Here is a 27,994-nt window from a genome sequence, read left to right as displayed (position 1 = left end):
GGTACATACAGGCATACATTGTTTTATTGTGCTTTGCATATACTGTGTTTTTTGTTTTTTGTTTTTAACAACTTGAAGGGTTGTGGCAATGTTGCTTTGAGCAAGTCCATTGGCACCATTTTTTCAATGGTATTTGCTCACTTTTATGCCTCTGGGTCACATTTTGGTAATTCTCAAAATATTTCAAACCGTCCACCAGCAAAAAGATTATGATTTACTGAAGGCTCAGATGATGGTTAGCATTTTTTAGCAATAATGTATTTCGAAATTAAGTAACGTACATGGTTACAGTTTTAGATGTAATGCTATTGCACACTTAGTATACTTCGTAACATTTACAATTGGGAAAAAAAACAATTCGTGTTGACTCGCTTTACTGTGATACTCGCTTTACTGTGGTGGTCTGGAACAGAACCTGCAATATCTCTGAGGTGCGCCTTTATTATTTGTCAGAAACAATGCAAGCCAGAGGGCAGCGTAGCCACATCATTAATGTACTGAGAGAAAAAATAATTGGTTCAACCCTGGGAGCTCTATTTTGTTACTGTTGGAGAAGACATGTGTCTTACATCCTCAAATGCATTAGAAATTCTCACAAAGACTTCTTGCTAATACTAACAACAATGGTGAAAGAAATGTACTGTCACTTAAGAAGCAGGAAGCAAAGTCAAGCTGAGACGAATCTTTCCAATTTAGCATTCCAGGTAGTTTTAATGCAGTTAATCCAGGGCTACACTTACAAAAACATTATTTCAAGCTCTTCAGAAGACAGGTACAGCTATTGTATGAAAGATTATTTCCTCCTAGAATACATATAGTAAGAGAAGGAGGAAAGAGTAACTTTATTTCTGTGTAATATGCAATTTAGAAAACTATCTTGGAAGGAAATTATGGGAAAAAAAGGCTGGAGGCAACTTTATTAACATTCAGGTGAGGGTACCAGAATTTGGAGTCAGCAAAGCTTTCTGGTTTAATTAACTTCCTTCCCTGGGAAGAGGTTATTCTGGGAATGGTGATTCAGAAAACAGAATTCATGGTTTTAAGGAGGTAGGGATAATCTTGTTCAATTTAAAAAACTGGAGAATGAAGGGATTATTTTAATTTTCCTGGCAATTTTCTTCTGGAGGGGACTACAAGAGTAGAATATAAGCCAGACTGATCTAGTGATAATAAGCTCTCTGAAGAGACTTGGGGATACCCAAGTTTGGAGGTAAACCTTTTGAATATGATTTATAAGCAATTAAGAGGATGACTTCCTTGAGGTACATCCATGACCTCAGCAATAATTTCTAAGAGATTATTTATTCCTTAAAGTTAGGAAGGATGGAGCCTATTCCTGAGTCGGTAGACAGTGAGTTCCTAGCCTAGGTGACGATGATTAAACCAAACAAAAGTAACCAATATAGTCTAAGCCAGAGAAAGGCTATTAGAATAATATGGTCACCCCAACCGCCCCCACCTCCCCCTCCCCTGCCAAGAAATAAGTCCAAGGATTTGAGAACAGTGTGCGAAGCATTCTAAGTATATATTTCATTTATGAAAAAAAATAAACTGCTTGTTATGTGTTTGAAAGAAGAGAAGATTAGCTTTGAGGGCCTCCATTTCCAGACATTGCTGGTCCTTTTTCTGAGCTGTTACGAGGTTATTTTATTCTATCTTTTATTCCTTCCTTAAAAATATGCTACTCTGCTCAGTATCTACTGTGCATCCAGTACAAAAGCTCAAAGGCCACTGTTCAAAGAGGAATTACAAGGAGGCTCCCTTTCTTATGGATGAAGTAAGAGAAACAGGCTGATTATGATGGGGTGCCTTACTCTAATTGAGTATCTGTAAAGAAAGACTAAACTAGGTGCTACATCTAAAGACAGTCAGTGTATACATCCCAGATCATGATAAAGGCACTGATTGTCAAAGTGGCTCACTATGCTCCATGGTACAGAGTAATCCTGTACATCGGACGCTGGTGGTTCAACGACACAAGACTTGGCACTCTGCCTTGGTACTGTGGTTGTGGTACCTGGGGTCGAACCAGGGGGAGCAACACTGCCACAAGAGCCATGGGACCCAGGAGGAAAACAGTAGTTGGTGAAGTCTGTGACTCAGCTTACCTTTAGGATAAGACAAGTTATCCTGAAGTGCGGATTATAAACCCCTTGCATTATAATCACCCAGCATGATACAGATTTTGGGTCCCCAGCCTAGACCTACAGAATAAGAATCTCACAGGCAAGGTCCATGAATCTGCATTTCTACATACTCCTGTATCATTTTTACCCATGTTAATATTTTAAAGTCAGTAGTCTAGATGAACATTGTCCAGTATGGTAGCCACTAGCCTAAATTTAATTGATTTAAATTTAAATCAATTAAAATTAAATTGAAAAATTCATTTCCTTAGTCATACTGGCTACATTTCAAGTGTCTCATAATCTACCATATGTGGTGGGTTAGTAATTACCATATTGGAACAACACAGAATGTTTCAATCATTGCAGAAAATTCTATTAGCACTGGATTAGACTTTGGATTTGGGACAAAGATATTAACTTAACCTTAAGTCTGCTGTGTGTGTTTGGGGGCTTGGGGCTGGGGATGCTCCAAAACGCAGTCTTTAAGAAGGTGCTACACGTAATCTACAACCTGAATCTGTGTGTATGTCCGTACCTGCACAGGGTGCAGGTTGCTATTTGGACAGTGAGATTATGACACTGCAGATGAAAGAATGAGAGAGGTCGCTTACTCTACCCTGTTTTGGCAGAGTTGGTTTGGCCCAACCATAATGAACTAGACAGGTTCTCTTACCCAGATAGTTAGAAAGAGGAAAGTCTAGAAAAACCTACCTCATGATAACAAATAGAGGTATTCTTTCCATCTTTGGAAAAACAGATTCAGAGTTATAAACGAAATAAACTCTACCTTTGCTCTTCGGGAAGAGCAATACTCTATCCAGTTGAGGTAAATCACACAGAAACTCTCCCTGGATATGCCTGCAAGTCGATGGTCATAGTCTTCATCAATGTTTGGATTAAACGTTGGGTCCACATCAACGTAATTTCGATCTGCACACAGACGTAGTCCTTCCTGCATCGTCTCATTAGCCAGCCACTCCTCCAGTTTAGAAGAGGTTGTAACATAATAAATGATACCCTAATGAGGAAAAGATAAAAAAACAACAAAACTCAGGCTAAATCACAATCTGAATTAAACCCAAGTCCTCAGTAAATTAATTCCAACTGTTTATACAGATAGTAGGAATCAAAAATGCATATTCCAGCTCAATACTGTAAGTATACTATTTTAAGAATGCTATAGTAATACATCTCAGGCCTTCCTGGATAAAAAAAAATTAATTTAATACTTTTAAAATCACAACCATAAATTCAAGAAGGCAACTTCAAAACAACTCCAGTCCACTGATTTTAGGATATTCTAAAAACAATTCTGTCTACTGAATTTAGGATCTTTTAAGAGAAATGAAAAACCTTTACTGTGGTGTACTTATTTTGAGAAATTTCTCATAGAAAGATATTAAACCATCTTGTGATCCTAGGTCAAGTTATAAAAATATAACTAATAAATAAAGCAATAGAAATATACATCTTTAGAGATAGGAAATTCCACACACAAATGCACACGTTAAAAAATGTTGTAAAGTCAATTTCTTTAGCTTCCTGAGGTTGGGTTTAACCAAACGTTCAACAGAGGACTCAGGCTTCAACCCAATCAGCACAAATAAGGTGGTACATAGAGGTAATAACACATGAATCATTAAGATTTAGCATACGTTTTTCCTCTTGAAAATGTTGCCTTAGCCTGTAAACCCCCAGTCATAACCATGCTGTACTTCTGTAAAACCTTTAGCAAAAACAGAATACCTGTGCAGTAAAGAACTAATCTTGCCCAAAGAGAGGTTTGGCCTTTGCACTTGAGTTCTGGGAGATAACCTCTAATCCCATGCAATGTCCTGCCTGATAAGAGAGTCTTTATTTACCTGGAGGCTTAGAACCATGAGCTCTAGAGGATCAGGAGACTAAGGCTGGCCATGTGGGTGGTCAAACAAGTCTAAATGACAGTGTGTCAAGACAAACTCTGCCCACTGAGGCTCAGGCGAGCTTCCTTGGCTGGCAACACTCTGTAGGTATTCTCTCACATCGTTCCTGGGAGAAATAAACATTGTCTACACAACTCCATTGGGAGAGGACAACTGGAAGTTCAGGCCTTAGTGTCTCTAGACCCTGCCCTATGCGCCTCTTCCCTTGGCAGATTTTAACCTGTATCCTTCCACTGTAATAAGTTCTAACCATGAGTATAACGGCTTTGCTGAGTTCTGTGAGTCCTTCTAGCAAATTATTGAACCTGATTGTGGTTTCAGGGTCTTGGGGACCCTGAAATTGCAATTGGTGTCAAATGTGAGGGTGTTTTTGGAGACCTCCCAAATCTTGCAATACTTTCATTCAGTTTGTTGAAAGCAGTGCAAAGCAGTGGTTAACAGCAAGGACTCAGGAGTCAGACAAGCCTGGGTTTTAAATCCCCAACTCCAACTTGCTAGTTAGACGACTTCGGCGAAGTTAACTTTTGATCCTTAACTTGTTTATATGTAAAACAGGGACATAATATTCCTTTAGAGAATTAGGTAAGATATACATATCATATATATACATGCGTGTATGTGTGTACTCCTTAACGCAGTACCTAAAAGATATGCACTACAGATGGTAGCTATTAATATTAATGAACAAATGTAGTAAGTTTCACTAAAGAAGGAAATAGCAAGACCTTCATAGGTATAATTTACTGACTGTACCGGATACTAGAGAATTTAAATCACTACTTAGAAGCAAAGCACAAGTTAAAAAAACAAACGTGTGTGTGTGTGCACCCGTGTGCGTATACGTGTCTTTTCCAAGAGCCTCTGATACCAGATCTAAGTAGGCACATATCCTTACCTTGACATAGTAAGTGGTGAGTACTTTCCGAAGATCAAAGACTTGAAGCATAGAAGCAGCACTATTGTCAGTGATGCTATAACCCTCCAAAATATACTTGGTGACTATCACTTCCCAAGCTAGCCAGCGCTGGCTAAATGCAGCATTAAATGAAAGCGCATGAGGAATATGGCCAGGTTCACAACAGCAAAATCCTTCATCTTCCTCAACACCTTCAGTAATGGCCTCCACTTCCCGTTGTTGACAGTAAGTACCTTAGAGAGAGAGAGAGAAAGCACTTACGACAAAGGGGAAAGAAACATGAGGTGAAAAAAACATGAGGTGGAAAAATGAATGCTTCAAAGACATAAGAAACTTAGAAAAAAGACATTTTATTTATAGCAATTGAGAGTATGTGATTGATTTACCTTAGACTGTCCATTAAGAAACTGCAGCATGCTCCAGAAAACAGGCATAGTATATGTTCATCTTCTTCAGAATCATAATGTGTACTAGCACATTCAAGGTTCTGAGAATTTGTGCAATAAAGCAACCTTAATTTTGATTCATTGATTCCCAAATTTTTCAAATTTGGGTTTACAACTGCATTCATATCAAATGAAGACCAAATAAGTCAACGTGTGTCTCATGAAGGTCTGAGTTAACTCAAAACTAGAGGACTGGAACGAGAACTGAATCATCCCAGGGCACACGACACAGACAGACATGCAGAACTCAAAAGAATCTGGGCTGTATTCTCACCAGCACTGTGTCCACGCTGCAAGCAGAAACAGTATATATGCATCCTGCTTACTTGGCTATACAACTTGTAATGGTTCACTACAGTTTAATATTAAATATATAATTACAATTTTTCTCTGTTGCCAATTCCAACAATAATTGGATAAGATTACATTATTGGCACTTGAGGCTTATCTGCTGATAAAGTTTCAATTAGGTATCAGGTCTGATTGTTCTATACTAGCAAACAATTCTTTGAAATTACATTCTTTTATACATGATACTTATCTAATAGGCATTCTCTGCATTAGTGTTATTGAAATAAAAATAGAAAATCAGATTAAATATAGAATTAGATACACAGCCATCTATGCCAACAACATACCATCCATCACATTCATGTTAATTTTTATTTCGTTCTGTGGCCTTGCTTCCATTTAATTTGTAAATTCCTTATAGGACTATAGAGTGATTATAGCTAATTTTATAAAGGCACATATTAAAGTTACATTATAATAAAAATAAATGGGACTTCATAAGAATTTTTTTCTTTTAAAGAGGATATATACAACATCCATATTTAAAACACCACTTTGAGAGAAAAAGATGCCATGAAATTTAGCCTCCGTTGGTGATGGTGGTGGTGGTGGTGGTGATGGTGGTATGATGAACGATAAGACTGAGAGGTAAGCTTGGCCAAGCTAATGAGCTGTACTGTCGAGAACTCTATAGAGCCTTCAACAATTTTATTATTTCATTTCTTGTTTAATTATGTTGATGAGCACTTCCACAATAGTGTTACATAGTGGTGAAAAAACTTTGTCTTGAACCTGACATAAACAGGAATGCATGCTGTGGCTGACCATTGCACATGATACTGACTACAGATACACATGTACATTTTCTTCAGAATAAGGACGTATGTAATTTTATAAAGTACTTTTGAAACCAATAACAAATATGAAATTTAACAAATTTGCTTTTAATAATTAATTAAAAGAATGAAAAACGGCTGAATTGGTGAGGGATACTTAAAAATAAAAGTACTGCTGGTTTCTCCTTATTCCGGGCTCTGAGGATTTTTGTATCTATAGTCATAAACGAATTAAACTACAGTTACTTTTTTAGCCAGTTCAGTCATATTTTGACATCAGTATTACATTGGTTTTGTACAAGAGAGCCTTGAGATATTTTCCTTCCTTACCCATTTGCTAGAATAGATTAGAGAGGGCAGAAGAATTATTCAATTTCTAGAAGAAACTTTCTGAGGCTGGGTTTTTTAAACTGTGGCATGAAGTTGGGTCTATTCCTTAGGTTTTATATGTTTTTACTTTATTTTATTCATTTTGTCATCCTTCTGCAAAGTCAGTCAAAGGTTTTTAAGTAAAGGAAATAACATAATGAGAGCTGTATTTTGTGCAGATGACTCTGGTAGTAGTATACAGAGAAGAGAAGAGGCAGGAGTGAATTCAGAGGTTTGACATTTTCTCACGAGAGACAGAATGAGGTCCTTGTTCAGAGTAGCAGAGTAAACACAGTAACTGAATTAATGTGGGGGTGTTTTCACTCTGACATACAAACCCCAAGAATATTTTCTACCCCAAAATACCCAGTAATACATTTTGCTTGGAAAATGAAGTCAACAATAAGCACAGGAATATTAATAACTGAAAAAAGAATTTTGAGATTTGGAAAGGGATTCTAGAGAAACCATTACTAATTGTTTCCTGGATTAGCTAGATCTTTCAGTCACTTCATAGTGAATATAACTGGTAAAAATTAATAAAACTAACAATTATGAAAACCAGGCATGTTAAAATTAATTTGAGTAAAAACTGAAAGGAATCCAAACAGAATAAAAATTCTTGACCTATGAAGTTTGACCTGAAAAACCATAATTGGTAGAAGTAACATTTAAAAATATATAGAAGTAACATTTACAAACTTGGTAGAAGCTGTAACCAGGAAATTCTGATAGACAAAAAACATGATTGATAACTCAAATATTTGACATAAAATTTACGTGGAAAAGAATCTTGAGAATATCAGTAAAATGAAAATGGAAATGAAAACCATGAAGGTATTTAACCAAGACCTATAAAAAACTGATCAAGAAATTTTAGTTAAATGTCACTTAAAATTTAGCATCCACTATGAGAGACAATAAAATCAAAGGAATTAAATTGGCTTAATGGAGTATACATCAGAAAACACATCAAAATGCTCAGCAGATCCAAATATCTGCCTGGCAAAATACTGACGACACTCTTAATTAATATTTTGAGGGGCAGGAGGTAGACGGAACAGGGACTCCCACTGTGAAGGAAAGAAAATAACCAAAGGTCACAACAGCATTTGAGCAAGAGTATAATCATTCCTCATCAAAGTTCTGGAATGAAGAGGAAGGAGAAAAGACTATTACTTAGATTACTTAACCAGTCTACAAAGTACATTCTACAAAACCATTCTACAAATATGCTAGCTGCTGTGATAGGTGCTGGATATACAATGATAAATGAAGCAGATAGGACTCCTGCCCTTGAGGAGTTTATAATCTACAGCAAAGGTTTACAAAATACAGCCCTGGGCCAAATCCAAGCTAAGAGTGGTTTTGATATTTTTAAAGGGTTGTTTAAAAGAAAAATCAAAGAAGAACATGCAACAGAGAATGTGTATGGCTCCAAAAGCCTAAACTATTAACTATCTTGGCTCTTTACAGAAAATGTCTGCCAACCCCTGGGCTAGAGAAGAAATAAACTTTAAACAAATAAACAAATAAATATAAAATTAGAATTCTGCTAAGTGCTAAGGAGATAAAAACAGGGTAATATAAGAGATAATCATGTGGGACAGGTGGTTAGAGACTAAGGCTTCTCTGAGAAAGTGACAGTTAAGCTAATTCTTAAAGATAATTAAGGAATTAGAGGTGGAAGATTGGCAGGAAGAGGGGAGACGGTTGGTACTTTCTGGGCAAAGGGAAGGGCGATAAGGAGGCCTTAGTAAAGAATTTAGCACAGCTAGGACACTGAAGGAAGGCCAGTGCGGCTACAGTGGACGAGGAGGGTGCTACACAGTAAGGTGGAGAAACTGACAGAGGCCAGATCGCGCAGCTGTCCATAGGATGTGTTAAGGAATTTGAATTCTATTTTAAATGCAATGGAAAGCCACTGAAAATTTAAAGCATGGAATGGAAAGGACATAACTGAATTTGCCTTTAAAAAAAAATCGGGCTTCCCTGGTGGCGCAGTGGTTGGGAGTCTGCCTGCTAATGCAGGGGACACAGGTTCGGGCCCTGGTCTGGGAAGATCCCACATGCCACGGAGCAGCTGGGCCCGTGAGCCACAACTACTGAGCCTGCGCGTCTGGAGCCTGTGCCCCGCAACGGGAGGGGCCGCGATAGTGAGAGGCCCGCGCACCGCGATGAAGAGCGGTCCCTGCACCGCGATGAAGAGTGGCCCCCACTTGCCGTAACTAGAGAAAGCCCTCGCACAAACCGAAGACCCAACACAGCCAAAAATAAAGAAATAAATAAAAGTAGCTATAAAAAAAAAATCACGATGGCTGAATGAAGAATTACAGTTATGGCCTGCTATTGAAATTCAGCATGAGTTCAGAAAGTAAGGGGGTACTGTGTTCTCAAATTGATTTGAGTTTTGTTTGACAAAGAGTGAGAGTTTGGATGGCAAAGGATTTATCCAAAATTTTACTTGAATCTATTTGGTACCAGAGAGTAAAGTGGGGAGAGTGAAAATTTGGATCAATTTTTGATTTGGACAATTTCTTTTTTTTTTTTTTTTTTTTTTTAGAAATTCACGTTCTTTTTATTTATTTATTTATGACTGTGTTGAGTCTTCGTTTCTGTGCAAGGGCTTTCTCTAGTTGCGGCAAGTGGGGACCACTCTTCATCGCGGTGCGCGGGCCTCTCACCATCGCGGCCTCTCTTGTTGCGGAGCACAGGCTCCAGACGCGCAGGCTCAGTAATTGTGGCTCACGGGCTTAGCTGCTCCGCGGCATGTGGGATCTTCCCAGACCAGGGCTCGAACCCGCGTCCCCTGCATTGGCAGGCAGATTCTCTACCACTGCGCCACCAGGGAAGCCCGATTTGGACAATTTCTGATCAATATGGTGAAATGAGCAGGTAAGAAGGACCCCCTTCCAATTCACACACATAGAAATTCTGGATAAAATTACCTCCCCACAAATACTTGTTAAAATAAAATCAAAAAGCAAAGATGAAATCTTCAGGTGCCAACAATTTAAAAAGGTGAAGTTATAGCAGTGGTATGTGTAGTGGTAAGGGGGTGCTGACTTTTGGATGAGGATAGATGGATTAGATTTGAACAGCACTGGGTTAAGACCCTAGAAGAGAGAATTAAGGTCCTGGGCTTCTGACAGACAAACCATAAGACAAGAATAGGAGATTTTGAAGAAGAGAGAGCGAATGGGTTACAAATAAATTACAAATAAATAACAAACATTAACATTTACTACCTTGAGTTTTACACAAGTAAAATCTTATTTCCAATGAATGGAGTAACTTTAGAAAAGCACTTGCTCCATTAACAAAGATATTATGTAACAAAGGTGCAAACTTTCTGATTCAACACCAGGGTAAAAATAAAGCTATAGGGTACAGGTCTAATTTGATCCTCTATTTAGACAAATGCTTTCTTATTTCCTATTTCAGGTTAAAAACACCTAAGGTACTTCTTAGAATAGACCAAAACACTGCTTGGATTCTTTCTCTAAAAACTCTCAAGTCCAAATGTTGCCTAGATTGGAAACACATGCATTAATAGGACTCCTTCAATTCCTATAAGACAAGTTTCTATTCCTGCTTACAAGACACTCAACTTACAGAAGTGGATAACAGCAAGCTGGTATGTTTCTGAATGCACAATTTCCTGTGTAGAAACAGCTTCATTTGTCAGTATACAAAATTGTTGAAGGCTGGTGGGGAAATAGGGAGTAACTGCTTAATGGGTGTGAGGTTATATTTTGGGGTGATGAAAATGCTTTGGAACTAGACAGAGGTGGTGGTTGCACAATATTGTGAATGTACTAAATGCCACTAATTTGTTCACTTTAAAATTGCTAATTTGATGTTATGTGAATTTCACCTCAATTTTAAAAAATTGTTGAGGACAAAGGCATGGCAACTATATGAAAGTAACTTGGTTAGCTAATCTCTGCCCTCAGCATTCTATGCTGGGGGCCATCTAACGAGCACATGCAACTGATCACAAAAAAAGACTAGCAAGAGGGCAAGCACAGAACAACAGAAATTCACTATTACCAGGAAAAAACAAGTCTGTTATACACTATTGATACTACCTTTACATACAGAGCATACTGCAAAAATGATTCTTCTCTGAATGTGAAATTTGGGAAATTTGGAAAAAAACTAATAACTACTCTTTAACAGCTTTTCTCATTCCAGAATTCCAAATACTAAGGACCTACTTTTATAACTTTTGATTTGAGATGTAAACACATAAAACTTAGATGTCACAGGAGTACGTTATAGAAATGAAAGGTGAATGTCTTACCTCTGAATTCAAGTCCCCGCAGCTGGAAGGTAACCAGCCCATTGCCTATCTCTATAAGGTGTACTAACGCATTGAGGTAGTCAGAGGCAAGAATGAAACAGTCCCCTGTACTGTAGTTTCCCCACCGTCCTAGGTGCAAATCACCACAAAGACTGTGTTGTAGGGATCTGGTTAAATGTTCATAAAAGATGGAATTCAGATTGTTGTCATCTGATCCTATAAGAAGGGATTAAAAAAATGTTAACTTTACCTTAAGTACCCTTTATATCAACAAACAAGATTGTTAAAAGCATTAAAACTAATTTCCAGTTAGGGTTGTATCTATAGTTCTTTGACAAGGAAGATAATATACCCTTACAAGGGTACCCTGAACCCTTATAATACAGATATCCTTAGAATTCCTATATAAAAATGAAATATAGGATAATGGGAAAACAATTTTCAAATTAGGGTTAGACGTAACGTAACCTCTCTGAGTCTCTGGTCCCCATCCATAAAATGTGGGAATTGGATTAGGTGAAATCTAAGGTCTTTTCCACCTCTTTAACAGTCCATGATCAAAATTTTCTATCACTGTTCAATTAACTATGCCTTATAATTAAAACCATGCAAGAGAAATGAAAAAGATAAAAGAAATTCAAAACTAGAACAAAAAGACATACTGGTAAAGGAAGTGGGTTAAGTAATACAAGATTTGAACAAATGAGATAGTCCAAAACAAAGAGAAGTTGGTCAGTCAAAAAAACTCTGTATACTGAGATGCCTAATATTAGCTAAACAGAAATAAACTGTATACACAGAAACAGCAGTAAAGAACCACCTACAAATTTATTAGTCATCCTTTAAGAAAAAAAATTAGGATAAAACATCACCCAATAAATTAGAAAACCATCTTTAGAAGTAACCCATCCAAAGCAATAATCTGTAAATGGGTGCCCAAAGCACAGAATTGAAGAATGGCAAAACATACTAAACTTAATAATTATTTTAAACTCAGCCTAATTAAATAATAAAATAAAAGGGAAACCCTAGGCTCAAGCTTCAATAAAACAGTTGTATCTAACGTTGTCTGCCCATTATGAAAGTGTGCATATTAATTCAGGACATGGTCTTTGTGGTATGCAGGATGGCATCATCAGCATCATAATTCCAAGCCCCCTACAAGGACATACCAGAGCTGAGATGGCTGTTATATCTACCAGAACATGATAATGACAGTCATTAATATCAAATAACTAGTCCTCCTTAATCAAATTTATAATTATGAATCAATCTGATTACTATAATTTAGTTTCTCAAGCAGAGCATTTGAAGTAATCTGCGAGTCAAATGAATACAAATCTTCCAGTGTATTGGGAGTCATATTTCTTTAGTAAATTAATACATTGATATTCTGGTTGATACATTAATCTTTTATGGGCGGGGCAGTGAGATTCACCCTCTCTATGCCAGATTACTAATAGGTGGGCCGACAAAAAGATGTTTCCCAAAGGACAAAACTAAGAACCAAACTTTAGATAATGGTAACACCACCAAAATGTCACCCACTGAAGCCTTATCTTGAGTGGCTATTTGGCTCCTCTAGATGACATCTCTGTATACAATAAACTTAATGAAATTAACATTTATCTAACCATTTGGGGAAGCAGGGAAGCAAACATAAGTTCAGACTGCATACTCTTCAGTACACCTCATCAGTTTTACTTTCACTGTGCTCTACTTTTTTAACCTATGTAAGAACAATCTTTCAATGGAATTTTTAATTCTTATCAGCATTCTTAAAATGCATTTTATAAAAGATGGGTATATAAATTTTAGATATTCTAATTCACGTATACTTTGCTAAAGTAAAACAAAATAAAGCGAAGGATATTTAGTTTTTCAGAAATGACCTTTGGATCCCATAGAGGATTCCCAATAAGTTGGGAGTGAAATACGTATATAACGAATTCCTTAGACTTGCTTCTTTACTCACAAATAGGGCTATTACCTGGATTTCTATCAAGCTGGGAAGCCAATCTGGTATTTGAATGATCCACTCGTTTTGTGCTAAAAAAGGCAAAATGAAACATCTTTAGTAAGCTTTTTTATATTAAAAAAGTCTAACAAAAGGGAGAAAACTATACAATAAAGATGAAATAAATATTATCGCTTTATAAAAATGAGAAAAATCTATGAGTAGCATATTAATAAAGCTCTTTGATAGAACAATTTTAGGGGTAAGGATTTATTTTTTACTCTTCCACCTCCATTATACATAAAGACAAGTTTTTTTCTTAACTGATGTTTCACCGAACAGTGTATAGAAAGACACTGAGTTTAATGTAAAAAAAATTTTGATCAGGATGAAAAAATGCATACTGTATACAGTTCCTAAAAATACACAGTGCATGAAACATTCCTTATAAGGGGAAGGTTATTAATGTCCAGTGGTACAGTGTCCTTTAGAACAGTGGTTCCCAAAATGTGGTCCACAGAACCTGGAGCAGGAGACTCAAGATCTCTCAAGGAGTTTTCCAAATCGAATCTATTTTCATAATAGTACTGAACTGTTATTTGCTTTTTTTCACTGTGTTGACAACTGCATTGATGGTGCAAAAGCAACGGTGGGTAAGACTGCCGGTGCTTTAATATGAATCAAGGCAGTGGCACCAAACTGTACTATTTTTCACTGCTACCCATGCACAAGAAAAAAAAATTCAAGTTTCCCTTAAAAATGTCCTTAACGAAGCAATAAAAATAATAATTTTGTTAAATTGCAGCCCCTCAGTACAGGTCTTTTTAATACTGTGTGTGGCAAAATATACATAAAGCACTTCTGCTGCATTCTGAAGTAGGACGATTGTCTGGAGGGAAAGCATTTGTGCAACTGCTTGAACTGTAAGTAGCAGTAGCTGCTTTTTTTCCATGGAACACCATTTTCACTTGAATAAACTATGACTATTCAGACTTGAGTATTTGACAGACATTTCTCAAGTGAAGAAAGTAAGTCTGACATTTCAAGAAAAATAACTGATAAAGATACCTGTTGCCAATAATAACAATTCAAGTTTTCAAGCAAAAATTAGAATTTCAGAAAACTTGCATCTACCACCATGCGCTTGACAGCTTCCCGATACTTCAACACTTTTTTGAGATTGGTGGTGATATGAATATATATATTTTTAAATATTGTACTGTGAAATGGGTCAAAATTTGGAAGATCTACATTACTTAATGAGCCAGTATTTTCCAAACGATAGATAAAGATAAAGATATAAGTGTACGCATGGGTAAAAGACCCATTCAAACTATAAGACATATCAGTGAATTTTGAGGTAATACAGTTCCAAAAATTCACTGATATGGCTTTAGATTCCACATTGCCACTAATCTTTAAGAAACTATCATTTGTCAAAGGATCCAAGAATATCCACAATTGTCTAAAAAGGCTATTAAAATACTTCTTTCTTTTCAAACTGTATGTCTGTGTGAGGCCAGATTTACTTTATATACTTCAACCAGAACAACACAATGCTACAAGAGACTGAATGCAGAAGCAGAAAAGAGAATTCAGCTGTCTTTTATTAAGTCAGACATGAAAGAGATTTACAAAACTATAAAAACAATGACATTCTTCTGATTTTTTTGGTGGAATGGTAAATAGAGTTATTCTTCATTAGAAAAATGTTATTTATATTAACATGTAATGGGTTTATTGTTATTTTTATATTAATTCATTTAAAATTGAGTTTTGACTTATAATCCAATAAATATTGTACAATATTTATTATAGTAAATAACTATGTAGTAGATAAAACCCCTATCAACAAAAAGTCGTTGGAGACGTCAATAATTTTTAAGATTGTATGTAAAGGGGTTCTGAGATCAAAAAGTTTAAGAACTGCTGACAAAGATGTTATTCTGGACTAAATTTAAGTTGGTCCAGAAGAAAAAAAGGGTATAAGTAACACTGAAATTCACCAAAAAGAGAAATACTATGTGTGATTTTAGGTAAAAGACCAGAGCAAAAGTTTCACATCCGTAAGCCAGTTCATTGTTAAAAAGTCAAGATTACCGTTTTCACCTACTATATGTACCTATGTGTGAAAGTGTAGAGAGAAAGGCGTGGAGCTGGCCAGTAGAATTATAAATTTGTACAAGCTCTTTCTGAATCAACATGTTAATACATTTATAAGCCTTTAAAATGTTTAAGCTCCATGATTCAGTAATTCCCCTTTAGATATTTTCTTAAATTAAAAAAAATGAAGAAAAAAATTTGGAGATTACATACAAGGATAGTTACTAGGCATCATATTAAACAGCTAACCTAAGGAATTAAGCTTAAATGAAGATAATACTTTATGTACAAAGATGGTTATTTAAAAACCTATCCTCATGAAAAACTACAAATAACCTATAAAAACTTTAGCTCTAAAAATAGCTACTTCTTAGAAAACTATGAGATAACTAATTATGACTGTTATAATGATGTAACAGTGTATAGCATAAAGTTTCAAAGTATTATTAATGTGGAACAATTCTAAGAAATAACATTAAAAGAAAAAAGACAGAAAAATGAATATATTTAACTAGGACTATGTTTTAAAAATCTTATAAATAGGAAAAAAGATAGAGAAAATAGAGTATTCTCTGACTCTTCCAATTTTATATAATTTTGAAACTTTTAGAATATTTATAAAATTTTAAATATTTCAATAGAAAAAATTATTAACCATGAATAATTTATAACAATGCTGTCAATAGTTTTTCCTAGTAAAAAAGATAAAAACTGGCTTTCAAGTGTTGTTCTTTACTCACTTATAGTCTCTCTCCCAGAATTTCACAGGTCGAACATATGAAGTGATGAATATTGCACTTCCCAGAAAGGGGTTCAGTGGAGTAGAAAAGAAGGCTGATACGGCAGCCTGAACAAACAACATGGCTGAATCTATGGGAAAACTGGTTAAGGACCTTAACATTCATCTGATTGTGCACGTGCGTTCACACACCTGTGCGCGCGGCGCGCGCACACACACACACACACACACACACCCCTCACAGACACATTGCAATTACAGCAATTAGAAAAATGAGGTTCATCAGAAGAATACAGAAGAAGGTGTCACTGGACAGTATAAGGGGTAGAAGCAGAAAGACACAGCCAGGAAGGTACAGCCTGGCATGATGCTCTGAAGGGAGCCAAATAAACATTTGCTAACATGTGTCTGGTAAAATTCCATGTATCACTCTTGGGTAGAGATGGTTTTAATCTTCCAGAAGATAAAAACTAAAATTTAAAGATACAAAAGTCTGCATATCAACATCTACAAGGTCCCTAACCTTTATGTTTACTTAGAAAGCACCTTTAAGAAAGGATGAGAATAGAAAATTTTGAATGTAAGTTTAATTACAATCATATCAATATGGAAAATGTTTTGAATGCTCATTCATTTATAAATATTTCTAAACACATTTTGTATATATTGAAAATTCCTGTACTTCAATACTCACATATATAAACATGAAATTTTTAATCAGCATTACTTAATTATAAAACCTTAAATACTTTTCTCATTTTCAGATGATCTGTGAGCCACAGAAGTTAATACAAATTAAACAATCAAAATTGGTATAGGTGTGGGCTCAAAAGAGTGTGAATTTTTGATAATTTATCATATAGTAACCTATATTCTATGCCTCTGAAAGGTTATGCCTACAAACCAACATTCTCATCAAGGATATGACTGCCCTTTCTTATAAAACTTTTATTGGAAGGATACGGGGCACTGCAAAGGGCTGAGCGAAAGCATGGAAAGCAGAACCCCATGTAATTTGCCATGGAGCAATGTAAGTGTATACAAACTGCAATTTATAAAGGAGTTCCCAAAGCTGTAGGAGGAAAACAAAAACAATCAGTAAAAAGCTTACCATCAGATTTTTTAATTAGAAAATGAAAAACTTCTAAAATGATTTTCTTCCTAATAGGGAAATAGCATGGAAATTATTTGCCATTTGCATCAAAGGAAAAGAAATATCACTGCCCAAACACTGCATATGTTTTTAAGTAAAGACAGGTAACTGACTTACGGATTGGTGTTTTATCAGTTTAAAAAATTCTATGCTCTCTATTGGTTCTATTACTACTAACAAGCAAAACCAAAAAAAAAAAAAAATCTAGATGTCTGTAAAGCTTAAGCAATAAATACATATTTTTTATTCTGACATTTCCCTCAAATTTTAGTGCTTTGGAAAATGAGTAAATTTTAAATGCAATGTCAAAAGGAATTTGAAAGCAGCCAGGCAGGGGATAAAGTTGTAATTCAGTTGTCACTGTCTGTTTCCTAAGAATTTAGGAATTACTAGTGTGTATTAGGCATCTGTTCATAATCAGAATTGTTATTGCCAATGGAAACATAATATACATTTTAATCTTATTTCAATTAGGATCTGTTTTGTTGTTGAACATGTCTTCAACACTGGAACAGAACTATTGTGCCCAAGATTGCCTCTGCACGCTAGGCAATGCAAGGCCCCGTTCTCAGAACAGATCACAGAAGCTTAAAAGCAAGAGGTTCTGACTAATTCAGTGCCATGATTCAGGCACCAAACACCTCACATTTAAATTATTTAGCCGATTTACAAATGAACTTGTTTAATTTCCAATTTAAGAAAGAAATCACAACTTCAACCAATCAGAAAATGCAGATGCATCCCTGCATTCTTTGCCATGACTCAAAATTACGCTGGCAACCCTCGGTACTAATGGGATCAGGATGACAGGAAGTAAAAGCATCATGTATAATATCAGATGCCATTGCAACTGCTTAAAAACAGTGACTCAGAACACTCTTCTGTTTCTAAATGGGAAACAGACTGTACTCAAATTTTGACTGTAATATTAAAGAAAAATGATATGTAATTACATGTTTAAGTGGTTAGTGGGTGAAAATATTTTTGTATACATTCAGAGCAATTTTTTCTTGAAATATTATTAAGTTGGTGGTATACCTTATAACGATATCTTAAAATAAATATATCTAAAGAGATTCCTTGAATATTACTTGCTTATTATCACTGTTAAGTTCTATGAAGTAACCATATAAAATGCAAACCCCTTACGGGCAGAGCTTCTCTGTTTTGCTAACTAATGTAGCCTAAGCATCTAGAATAGTTCTGGAACATGGTACACTCTCAAAAACAATTTGCTTAACAAATGAAAGTATTAAGAAAATCCAAACTAATGCGAGTTAAGTGTAGTGACTATTTCAAGGACTGTTTAGTTTATATTCTACTGCAACTTTCACTTTTTTCCAACTGGTATAAGATTCAATACAATTTCCAATACAAATATTAAATTTGTGAGAAATCACATGCTTTTTTTATACAGACAATTCTCTGATTAACTTTCTGGCTTCCTCGTTTGATTAATCATGCTCACTAGAAGAGGAAATAAATGATAAAAATGCATACAAATCAGTGATTGAACAAATATAATATTGTGATATTTTAGAAGCTATTCAGCACAACATTTAGTACAATATTTAGAAATTGACTATTTCTAAAAGCTTGTTCAGATTCACGGTTTTCATTTTTACTGTACCCATCCTAGGCCAGACCTCTCTCATATCTAAATTACTGTCACAATCTCTTAAGCTGTTCTCCATACCTTTAGGTTCTCTCTTCCCCAATTCATCCCAAATGTGGCTGACCAGGCTAACTTTCCTAAAATTGGGATTTCACTGTGTTTTGTAGCTGCTCATATGCTTCAGCTCTCTGTCACCTATCAAATGGGATAATATATGTCAAAGTCCTTTGTATGTGGTCAGTGTTAACATGAAATCTAAACTATTTAATTTCAAATAATCTGACTACACAACCTATTTCACTTAGAAAGGCAGTGTGGCTCAGCAAGAAGATTCTTGGAGGCAGAAGATGCAGGCTTTACCATCTTGTTTGTAAAAAGACTACAGGCAACTATCCCATGGGTGATAACAAATTTTAGGAGCATTCTGTAAACTTCAGTATATCCTGCAAATAAACTAGTGTCTCACTGCTCCCGCATGGCCTGACTGCCTTCAGTCTCCACCATCTTCATTCAGTATCAGGTTATTTCCTCCCTCCATCTATGAAGCAGCCCACAGTTCAGCTCAATTATTACCATGTTTGTTTCCAAAATTATTCAAAACCACACCCCCTTTTGGAAGAACCCATATATTTATATACTTATTAGAGTTCCTCTAATTTTTCCATATAATTTAATCTTACCTTCTTAGTCACAGCAAGAAATATATCTTCTATGGATGACAGTGACTGGCATTGTTTAGGGATTCTAATCCTAAATAACTGGTTGACTGAAGAAAGATATTACTTAAAAGATAATGAAGCGAATGAAATGCAAGCGTAATCCTCACTAAATGGCATATTACTTAGGGAGACACTTTTTGCAGATAAGGATGTTTCCTTCAGTGACAAATTACCTTGTTGAAGAGTATGGACATGAAGAAGAGATCCAACAGCATGGTCTCTGAAAAAGCTTCATAGTCAATTTTGAAAAAGAGCACAGTAAAGATGACTGTGACATACTGATATGTAGGGCTGCTGAAAGAGGACCGTAGCAACTTCAGACCAGCAATGGTGATCATTAAAGCACCTAATCTACAATATAAAGAAAGCACATTCATCAACTGATGACTGAAAACTTTAATCTACGAACTTCAGAAAAATCACCATTTCATTTACTAAGCTCACAAATATATATATCAAATTTAAACTTCTAAATATTCCTTTTTAAGCATATGTATCATAACTCTTATCCTTTATATAAATAATAATGTTTAAAAAATAAGTAACACTACTGCAATTCTGACATTTGGTTCTCCAGTTTCTCAGTACTTCTATTGCTTAAACATTAACAGCATTTAGCACATAAAAAACATATTAATGCTTACCCAACAACATGTACCTAGTGTAGTGGGTAGGCCTACAGGATGATTGTATAGGCAAATGAACACCTAAATGGTCTGATTCACATAGTACACAAAAATAATCATCTCTAAAACTTACCATCTAATATTAAAATTAACCTTATTTAATAAATGTCATCTCATAAAATGTTAGTTCACAATGAGATGTCTGGAGTAGTAATATGCCAAGAGCAGAAACAGATGTTCAGAAAAGGGAAGTCCAAGACAAAAACTTCACTTGAATTTTTCACACAGTACTTTGCACCAAAGAGACACTCAATGATTACTTGTTACTAGATCAGTAACTTAAGACATTGCTATGACAGACCCCAACAGTCAAACTTAGATAAGAGGAGTACTGTACTTACTCTGTATCCAGTTTTCTTGGACTAGCAATTGTCTCTGCACTGCTACTAAGTTCATTGAGGACAATCAATGGATAGATGATATTCTTCTCCACAAAAAGAAGCCACACATGAAGTTTCTCAAACCACATCACAGTAGCTGCGTCTAACAAGGCAATATTAAGTCAAGAAAACCATGTCATCTAATGCATAAAATAGTCTGGTAATGTGATAAGAAAGGAAAATCTTACCACTCAAATTCAGCTGTACTATAAATAATGTAAGTAATCCAGTATGTCAATCAATAGTCAATTTTATGAATTCTGAGACACATCCAACTTTCCAACTTAGATGTTAAATTTAGATGAACTGAATTTCATTTTAAACTTTTATTCTTGAAACCTCAGTTTTTAACCATAACTTTTTCTTATTTATGCCTATAACTTTTGGAGAAAAGGTTAGTGAAGATTATTAGACTGCCCCTTTCCCCCAAAAGAAATAAATAATCTATTAAATTATCTGTTTTTAAAATCCTTATATACACATACATCTTATAAGACATACATCTCAGAACAGATATGAAAGTATGATATGTTTTGGATTCACACACTTCATAAGTGTCATTTTCACTGCCAGTAATATTTTCCCAATACTTTAATATTTAATGTCATTGGGGAAAGTGTCTAGGATAAGCTGAAAGATTTAAAATAAGGTCCTCCAGCTATCTGGAAATAATGTCAACTACCTCTAGGAAGTTCTCTAATGAATCATATTTTTCTTTATAGCTACTACAGTCAAATTTGCTAATGCCTAATACTCTCAATAAGTGAAAAATGTTATGTTGATTCAAAATTTATAAAAATTTAGACTAAATGTTTTGTTAAGATAAAAAACAAACAACATGATCAATGATTTACTTTAATGAAAACCGTTCTTCAAAACAAACCAGATACACCTGCTAACATTTATATATGAAAGCAATTAATCATTAACCATCAAAAATACATCATTCTGAGTTATTTTCCTTATGGTAAGAATAGGCCAGTACAGACTGTTATAGTTTTACCTCATTTTACTACAATCTACACATTAATATTTAATTATCTCTCCAGGATCAAAATAGTGATCAAGATTACAGTACCATGATGACTTAAGCAATTTTGCTGAAAGGCCCAGGAAATATGCTTTGATACTGCAAAGTCAAGTTTGGTATAGAAATCTTTCAAAAGCTTCAGAGTTCTCTAAAGAAGTTAATTTATCTCCAAACAGTTGAGAAATTTACTCTCTATGGCAACTCATTAACTAAAGAGAAAGTCTGAGGAAAAAACATTGGCTTGTTTAATCACTGGCATATAATAATGATGACACAGGTATTAACTTTTATTATATCCCTAAAATGAGGAAGTATATTATAGGTCATGGAACCAATGAACCAGACTGATTACTTATAACAGAAAAGTCAGGGTTTAAAGTGACAAGTAAAAAGCTTGCCAAATGGACTGGCCTTCTACCTCTTTTTAGTCATTTTATACTTTATCCCAAATCTGAATGAATAATAGCAATTACAAATGTTTTTCACCTCTTTTCTCTTGATCAACTCTTTATAACCCTCTCTGGTAGGACATAGTGTCACTGGTGGAAACAGGAACGAAGACCTTTCTATTCCCTTTATGCTTTGGGTTAAAAATATACCAAACAGAAGTCTTAAAGAGGATTGAGTTGCCTGCATATGGCAAGGAAGATTGAGGGTAAAGGTAGCGACTGGAAAGAGAAGTCATAGACATACACTGAAGGATTCATCAATGAGAGGTCTGTGAAGAACAACTTAGAGAAGGAAAGAGCAAGGTTTATTCTGTGGTAAGTTGGCATTTTAGCACTGACATTTATACTTCAACTGAAATGAAAGCAAAAGGTCTGATTCATTACAGTGTCAAACCTAAGAAATACAAGCCAAAGTGTTACTTGATGATACACTTACTTAACTGTCACCTGTCAACAAAGTAAAAGAAAAAAATCCACAGTATTGAAAGGAAAAGTGTTAATGAAATACTTACTTCGAACTTCATACTGATTATACTCCACCGTCTTGAGCAGAGGGTGAGAGAAGCAGTGCCACGGTAGCTGCTTCCTAACTTGAGGCAGCACGTAATGGGTTACAAAACCCACGAAGCCGACAAGCGCATACAACACATACTTGAGCGCAGGCTAAAAGAAGGATAAAGTTGAGGACATTAAAAGTGATTTTGAGACCCAAAGGAGAACTTCTAATTGGTCAGTTCAATTTTAGTCAACTATAGGATCTAAGAACTAAACATTTGTCTGCAGTTAACATTTCTATATTATGTAATTTTCTGATTAAATCAGCCATAAAAGTTAGTGACTGTTCACGTATTACAGATATTTTAAAATGTGTTAACTACTTTCCTTGGTGTCTCACACTGTCAATGTAATTAGAGTGTGGCCTGAGGTATATTGCTTGCTTCCCTAAGAATGTTCTATGTGACTTGCAGAGCAATGTATTCAATTGTTTTAGCTAGTAGAGATAAAGGACATGAGCTAAATAAAACTAAGTTTGAGTGAAGAGTAAAATAGAATGAGAAAGAAGTTCTTTTTTTGTGGCTTCACATGGTTTGGAAGAGAGTTCTTATGTATGACTAAATTCACAAAAACCAAGTACCATCACTTCAAATATTCAAATTAAAAGTCACATGTTTAGAAACTAAAGAGATTTCCATCGGACCCCTGAAGACCCACTGGACCTCACTCAGCTTGTGAGGTACTCAGGAGTTAATGGTTCAAATTGGAAGAGAAGAAAACAGGCAAAAATGTTAAAATTAAATAATATAACCTTTGCTTCTGGCCAAATGGAATAATAGAGATTTACTCTATTCCACACGAACCAAAATAGAATAAAATATATGAACCAATGGTTTGCAATATACTAGACATAAGGAAATAATCAGTAAACACTGAGAGAAAGAAAACAGATGAGGTAAGCGTCAGGACTGCCCCAGCTTACTGCCCTTAGATACTTTCCAAGTTGCAGTGAAGGGAGGGGAACCCACATGAAGCCTGGTACCTCCTGAGTTGAGGAGATAGAACTAAAAGCCTGGAGACAGCAAAGCAGCTAGAGCTCACCAGAGCAGACAGTGTTCCAAAGAGAAAACTGCATGGAGACAGAACTTCGAAGATCTGCAGAGTCTCCCTCGAGTATTCAGGGGAATCAGCACGTGTGTGTGGGAGGGAATTACACACGGAAAGGGAAGGAACCTCGCCAAGGGATTAGAGAGAAGAGTATCCAGCACTCACACAGGGCTAGGAATAGTGCCTGTTCTCACAAGCTAGGTTGGAAAAACTCAACGTTCACAGGGCACTAGTCAGAGTATTCCAAAGCGTGTTGCCTCAGTAGGGGGAATATTAGCCCTAAACTAAACAGCCCTAGTCTCAATTAAGCAATCTTAAAAGTTAGATGTGAGTTAGATCAAACTGTTAACAAGTAACTTAACAGTGACTAAAAACAAAGTTCAAGAATATTTCTAGGAATACAAAAATATCCAATACACAAAAGGCAAACCTTATAATGCTTGACATCCAATCAAAAATTACCATGCATGCAAAGAATCAGGAAACTATGACCCATGGGGAAAAAAACCAATTAATCAAAACCAACCCATAAGTGACACAGAAATTAGAATTATGAGACAAGAACATTAAGAGAGTTAGAAGTGAATTCCATTTGTTCAAAAGAGTGAATAGAGGCATGAGAGATACAAAAAAAGACCTAAATCCAACTTCTAAAGATGAAACTTGTTAGTTCTGAGACAAAAAACACACTGGATGGGATTAACTGCAGATTACATATTACAGAAGAAAAGATTAGTGAGCTTAACAACAAAGCAATAGCAATAGAAAGTATTCAAAATTAAACATGCGGTGGGGGGGAAAGAATTTAAAATGAACAAAGCATCAGTGAACTGTGGGACAAATTCAAGAGGCCAAATATACATGTAACTGGAGTCCATGAGTGGGGGTGGGTGGAGGGACAGCAAAAGGAAAATGGAAAAAACACTTACAGTAATAATGAATGACCAAAATTTTCTAAATTTGATGAAAACTAGACCACAGAAGCAATGTACCCCAAACACAAAAACATGAAGAAAACTATGTGGAGGTGCATCATAATCAAATTGACACCATGTAGAAATACAGGTCTGCACAAGAGAATGAAGAGCCCTGAGGAGGGTAACCGCGTGGCCTGCAGATGCGCAGCACTGCACTGCAGGACCAAGCATCACCCACACCCGGGCCTGATTTAGAGGACGACATTCTGGACTTCCAGTTGTAGTGGGATGAGATTTTGCGGGGTTTAGAAGGATGTGAATCATGGAGGCCACAGGGCATACGGTGTTAGTCCAGCACGGTTCCTGGTGTTTATGCCTGCTTGTATTCCCCTCCCACACTGCAGTAGGGCTGTCCTGTATGACCAATGGATACGGAAGAAATGGTGGTATGTATGCCACATCCAACATCAGTTATAAAAGACTGGGCCTTCGGTCTTGGGCTTTCTCTCTCTAGGATCACTGGCTCTGGGGGAAACAGGCTGCCATTTTGTGAGGATACTCAGGCAGCCCATGGTGAGGACCACATGGAGAAGAACTAAGCTCTCTGGCCAACAGTCAGCAAGGAAGTGAGGCCTGCTAACAGCCTCAGTGGATTGCAGCCATGTATGACTGCAGCATCATAACACATGCTGAGCTGGGATCATCTGGCTAAGCCACTCCCAGAGTCACGACCCATGAGAAACCATGAGAAAATAAGTATTTGTTGTTGAAACCAAACAAAAAGTCATATATTTCGGCATTATGGACCAACACTACAATCAAATCAGAAGTGAATCCAAACGAAGTTATTTTCCCCGAGTGAAAAGAACAAAATGATTCCTTACCTGCAATACTGTGAACACTGTGCTTACATGAATAGCAAAATACAGCACACCAATTACAATGCACACTACTAGGTCAGACTGTAAACGCTCGCTCTGTGGAACAAAACAGAATAATCAAACATTACACAAAAATTTAAACAGAATCTTTCCTCCCAAGTGGCCAAGCTTAAGAAATAAATTTTCATTGATCCTATTCTGTAGCACTTCTAGGTATTTCTTACACATAATAATTAACTACAATAAGTCTTATTTTCTTCCTCGGTTTCCTCATATTTTGGTTTGATACTGCAATACCAAGGAAATTAAACTAAGCTTAACTAGTTCCACACACAGTAAACATATCATAACAAAGTCTTTTAGAATGAAGACTTTTCCCCCATTGGTCTGTAAGCTTTATGGGAAAAAGAAATGAGATATTTAAGTTCTTTTATAGGGTATATCCTTTTGGATAACAAAGTTATATTTTCATTGGCCTTCTGAAATGTTGAAACTGCATGCATATGTCCTGTTTTACTTATTGAATCTTGTTTTTTTAAAAAATATATTTATTTATTTTTGGCTGCGTTGGCTCTTCATTGCTGCGTGCGGGCTTTCTCTAGTTGGGGGGAGCGGGGGCTACTCTTTGTTGCGAGTGCGTGGGCTTCTCATTGCAGTGGCTTCTCTTGTTGCGGAGCACGGGCTCTAGGCACGCGGGCTTCAGTAGTTGTGGCTCGCGGGCTCTAGAGCGCAGGCTCAGTAGTTGTGGTGCCCGGGCTTAGTTGCTCCGCGGCATGTGGGATCTTCCCGGACGAGGGCTAGAACCCGTGTCCCCTGCATTGGCAGGCGGATGCTTAACCACTGCGCCACCAGAGAAGTCCCTACTTACTGAATTTTGGTTCTTTTAGTGGTTGCAGTGAAAACCAGAAACCTCTTGATATCTTTGGTCATGAACTGACCCACAGATTTATGCTTTTAAGCTAATACATTCAGAAATATCCTATTATACTTAACATGAAATGTCCTTTGCTAACATGAAAACTAAAGTCAGAAAAAATTGTTTAAATTATATCTTGAGGCAGTTTTGTATTTTTCTAAAGTTTTCTAAAGAATATGTGAACAGCTCAAGTTCAGTGAAGGTAAATATTAGTCTAATTCAAGACCTATATAAATTCAGTCTTTCATAAACGGAAATATGGAAAATAACTTAGGAAAAAAATGTTTTATGTTTTGCTCCATAAGGCAGATATGAATATGTAGAATTCATTTTTTAAATAATAACTGAAAGAATGCAGGTAACATTAAAATTTTTTAAATTACTACATCTGCTTGAGTATATGAAATTAGTACAGGTTACTATTCTCTCCTTCAACCTGGAAAATAAACACACACACACACACACACACACACTTACCCTTGAAAAATAAAACACACTAAAAGACCAGCAGATGACTTATAAGGATGCAGTTTTTATCAACAAAAATAACAACAAAATAAATCTAATTTATGTTAATATTCACCTTTCAAATCCTAGTTTAAATTCAATAGGATTAAGAATTCTATACACAATGCAATCACTTAATCTCGCCTTATCTAAAAATAAATATTTAGCATACTGTTCTACATTGAAACAAACTTTGAGGAATGAGCATTTCTTACATGTTAAAATTTGAAATAAAAACCACCAACCATATACAACTATATCTGTATTTTTCCCCAGTTATTAAAATTGTGTTACCTCAAGAAGTGTTCATTATATAACATGATGAACTATATAAAATTTAAGTCTTTTAGGTCATTTTAAAAAGCTAAAACTTACAACAGAATTTCTAAGTTTTTCAGGCAGCGGATCTTTTACTTCAGACAATGGGTCTTCTGGATTTTTCTCTTCTGTTTTTGGAAAAATCTTGGATTGCACCAAAGAGCTTTACATTAAAAAAAGAGAGAAAATAATTTAAAAATATATTTATAACCTAAAAACCAGTACTTCAAATGGCAAATAAAGTTTATGATAGAAAATGAAGTGATCCAAGTATATTTACTCATTAAGCAAATGACAAATTCTAAAAAGTTTAAGATGCCATAAATAAGCATACAATAAGAATATTTTTATGAAAATATAGTTTTAAATCTTAGGAGAGAAAAAGCTAACAAATACTTTCAGCCAGTGGTAATCAGAATGACCCAAAGTTAATATATTTTGAAATCAAATATAGATAAGTTAATAGCACTTTGACAAGGCATTGGAAAAACAGATTTTGGAAGTTAAACTTGAAAGAAATGTCAACTTATTTAAATTTCTTTAATTCAATAACAAGTAATCTCACTTACAAAAGTACAGATGGATCACTGCTTTGTCGGCTGAGATGATAGGATACTGCCACTAATAAACCACAAAAAATGGAGAAAAGCACTGGAATATGCTGCCCATCCCAAGAATCCTGTTGGGGAAAAAAAGTTTGACAGAACAATATGCTTCTAATTCACAACGTACCACATAATCCTTTGATGTCAGTATTTTGGAGAAAGATAATTTAATTACACAAAACCCTTTCACATGTTATTAATT

General features: G+C 35.6%; 1 protein-coding gene across 5 annotated transcripts in view; it reads right to left on the bottom strand.

The window, feature by feature from the left end:
• The window catches only part of PCNX1 (pecanex 1), a 170,656-nt gene that overhangs the window by 22,794 nt on the left and 119,868 nt on the right, over window positions 1–27,994 (bottom strand). For all 5 annotated transcript variants that reach the window (XM_007184383.3, XM_057542777.1, XM_007184386.3 and 2 more), the window contains 12 exons: window positions 27,757–27,866; window positions 27,245–27,350; window positions 25,450–25,542; window positions 22,559–22,709; window positions 20,529–20,670; window positions 19,675–19,852; window positions 16,978–17,086; window positions 16,016–16,145; window positions 13,206–13,264; window positions 11,216–11,431; window positions 4,947–5,200; window positions 2,917–3,147 (listed from right to left, as the gene is read on the bottom strand). In XM_007184383.3, coding sequence (XP_007184445.1) covers window positions 2,917–3,147; window positions 4,947–5,200; window positions 11,216–11,431; window positions 13,206–13,264; window positions 16,016–16,145; window positions 16,978–17,086; window positions 19,675–19,852; window positions 20,529–20,670; window positions 22,559–22,709; window positions 25,450–25,542; window positions 27,245–27,350; window positions 27,757–27,866 — 1,779 coding nt within the window. The remainder of the gene's footprint in view (window positions 1–2,916; window positions 3,148–4,946; window positions 5,201–11,215; window positions 11,432–13,205; window positions 13,265–16,015; window positions 16,146–16,977; window positions 17,087–19,674; window positions 19,853–20,528; window positions 20,671–22,558; window positions 22,710–25,449; window positions 25,543–27,244; window positions 27,351–27,756; window positions 27,867–27,994) is intronic.

Source organism: Balaenoptera acutorostrata, chromosome 3, assembly GCF_949987535.1.
Source record: "Balaenoptera acutorostrata chromosome 3, mBalAcu1.1, whole genome shotgun sequence".
Lineage (NCBI taxonomy): Eukaryota > Metazoa > Chordata > Mammalia > Artiodactyla > Balaenopteridae > Balaenoptera > Balaenoptera acutorostrata.
This window is presented reverse-complemented; position numbering and strand designations above follow the sequence as displayed.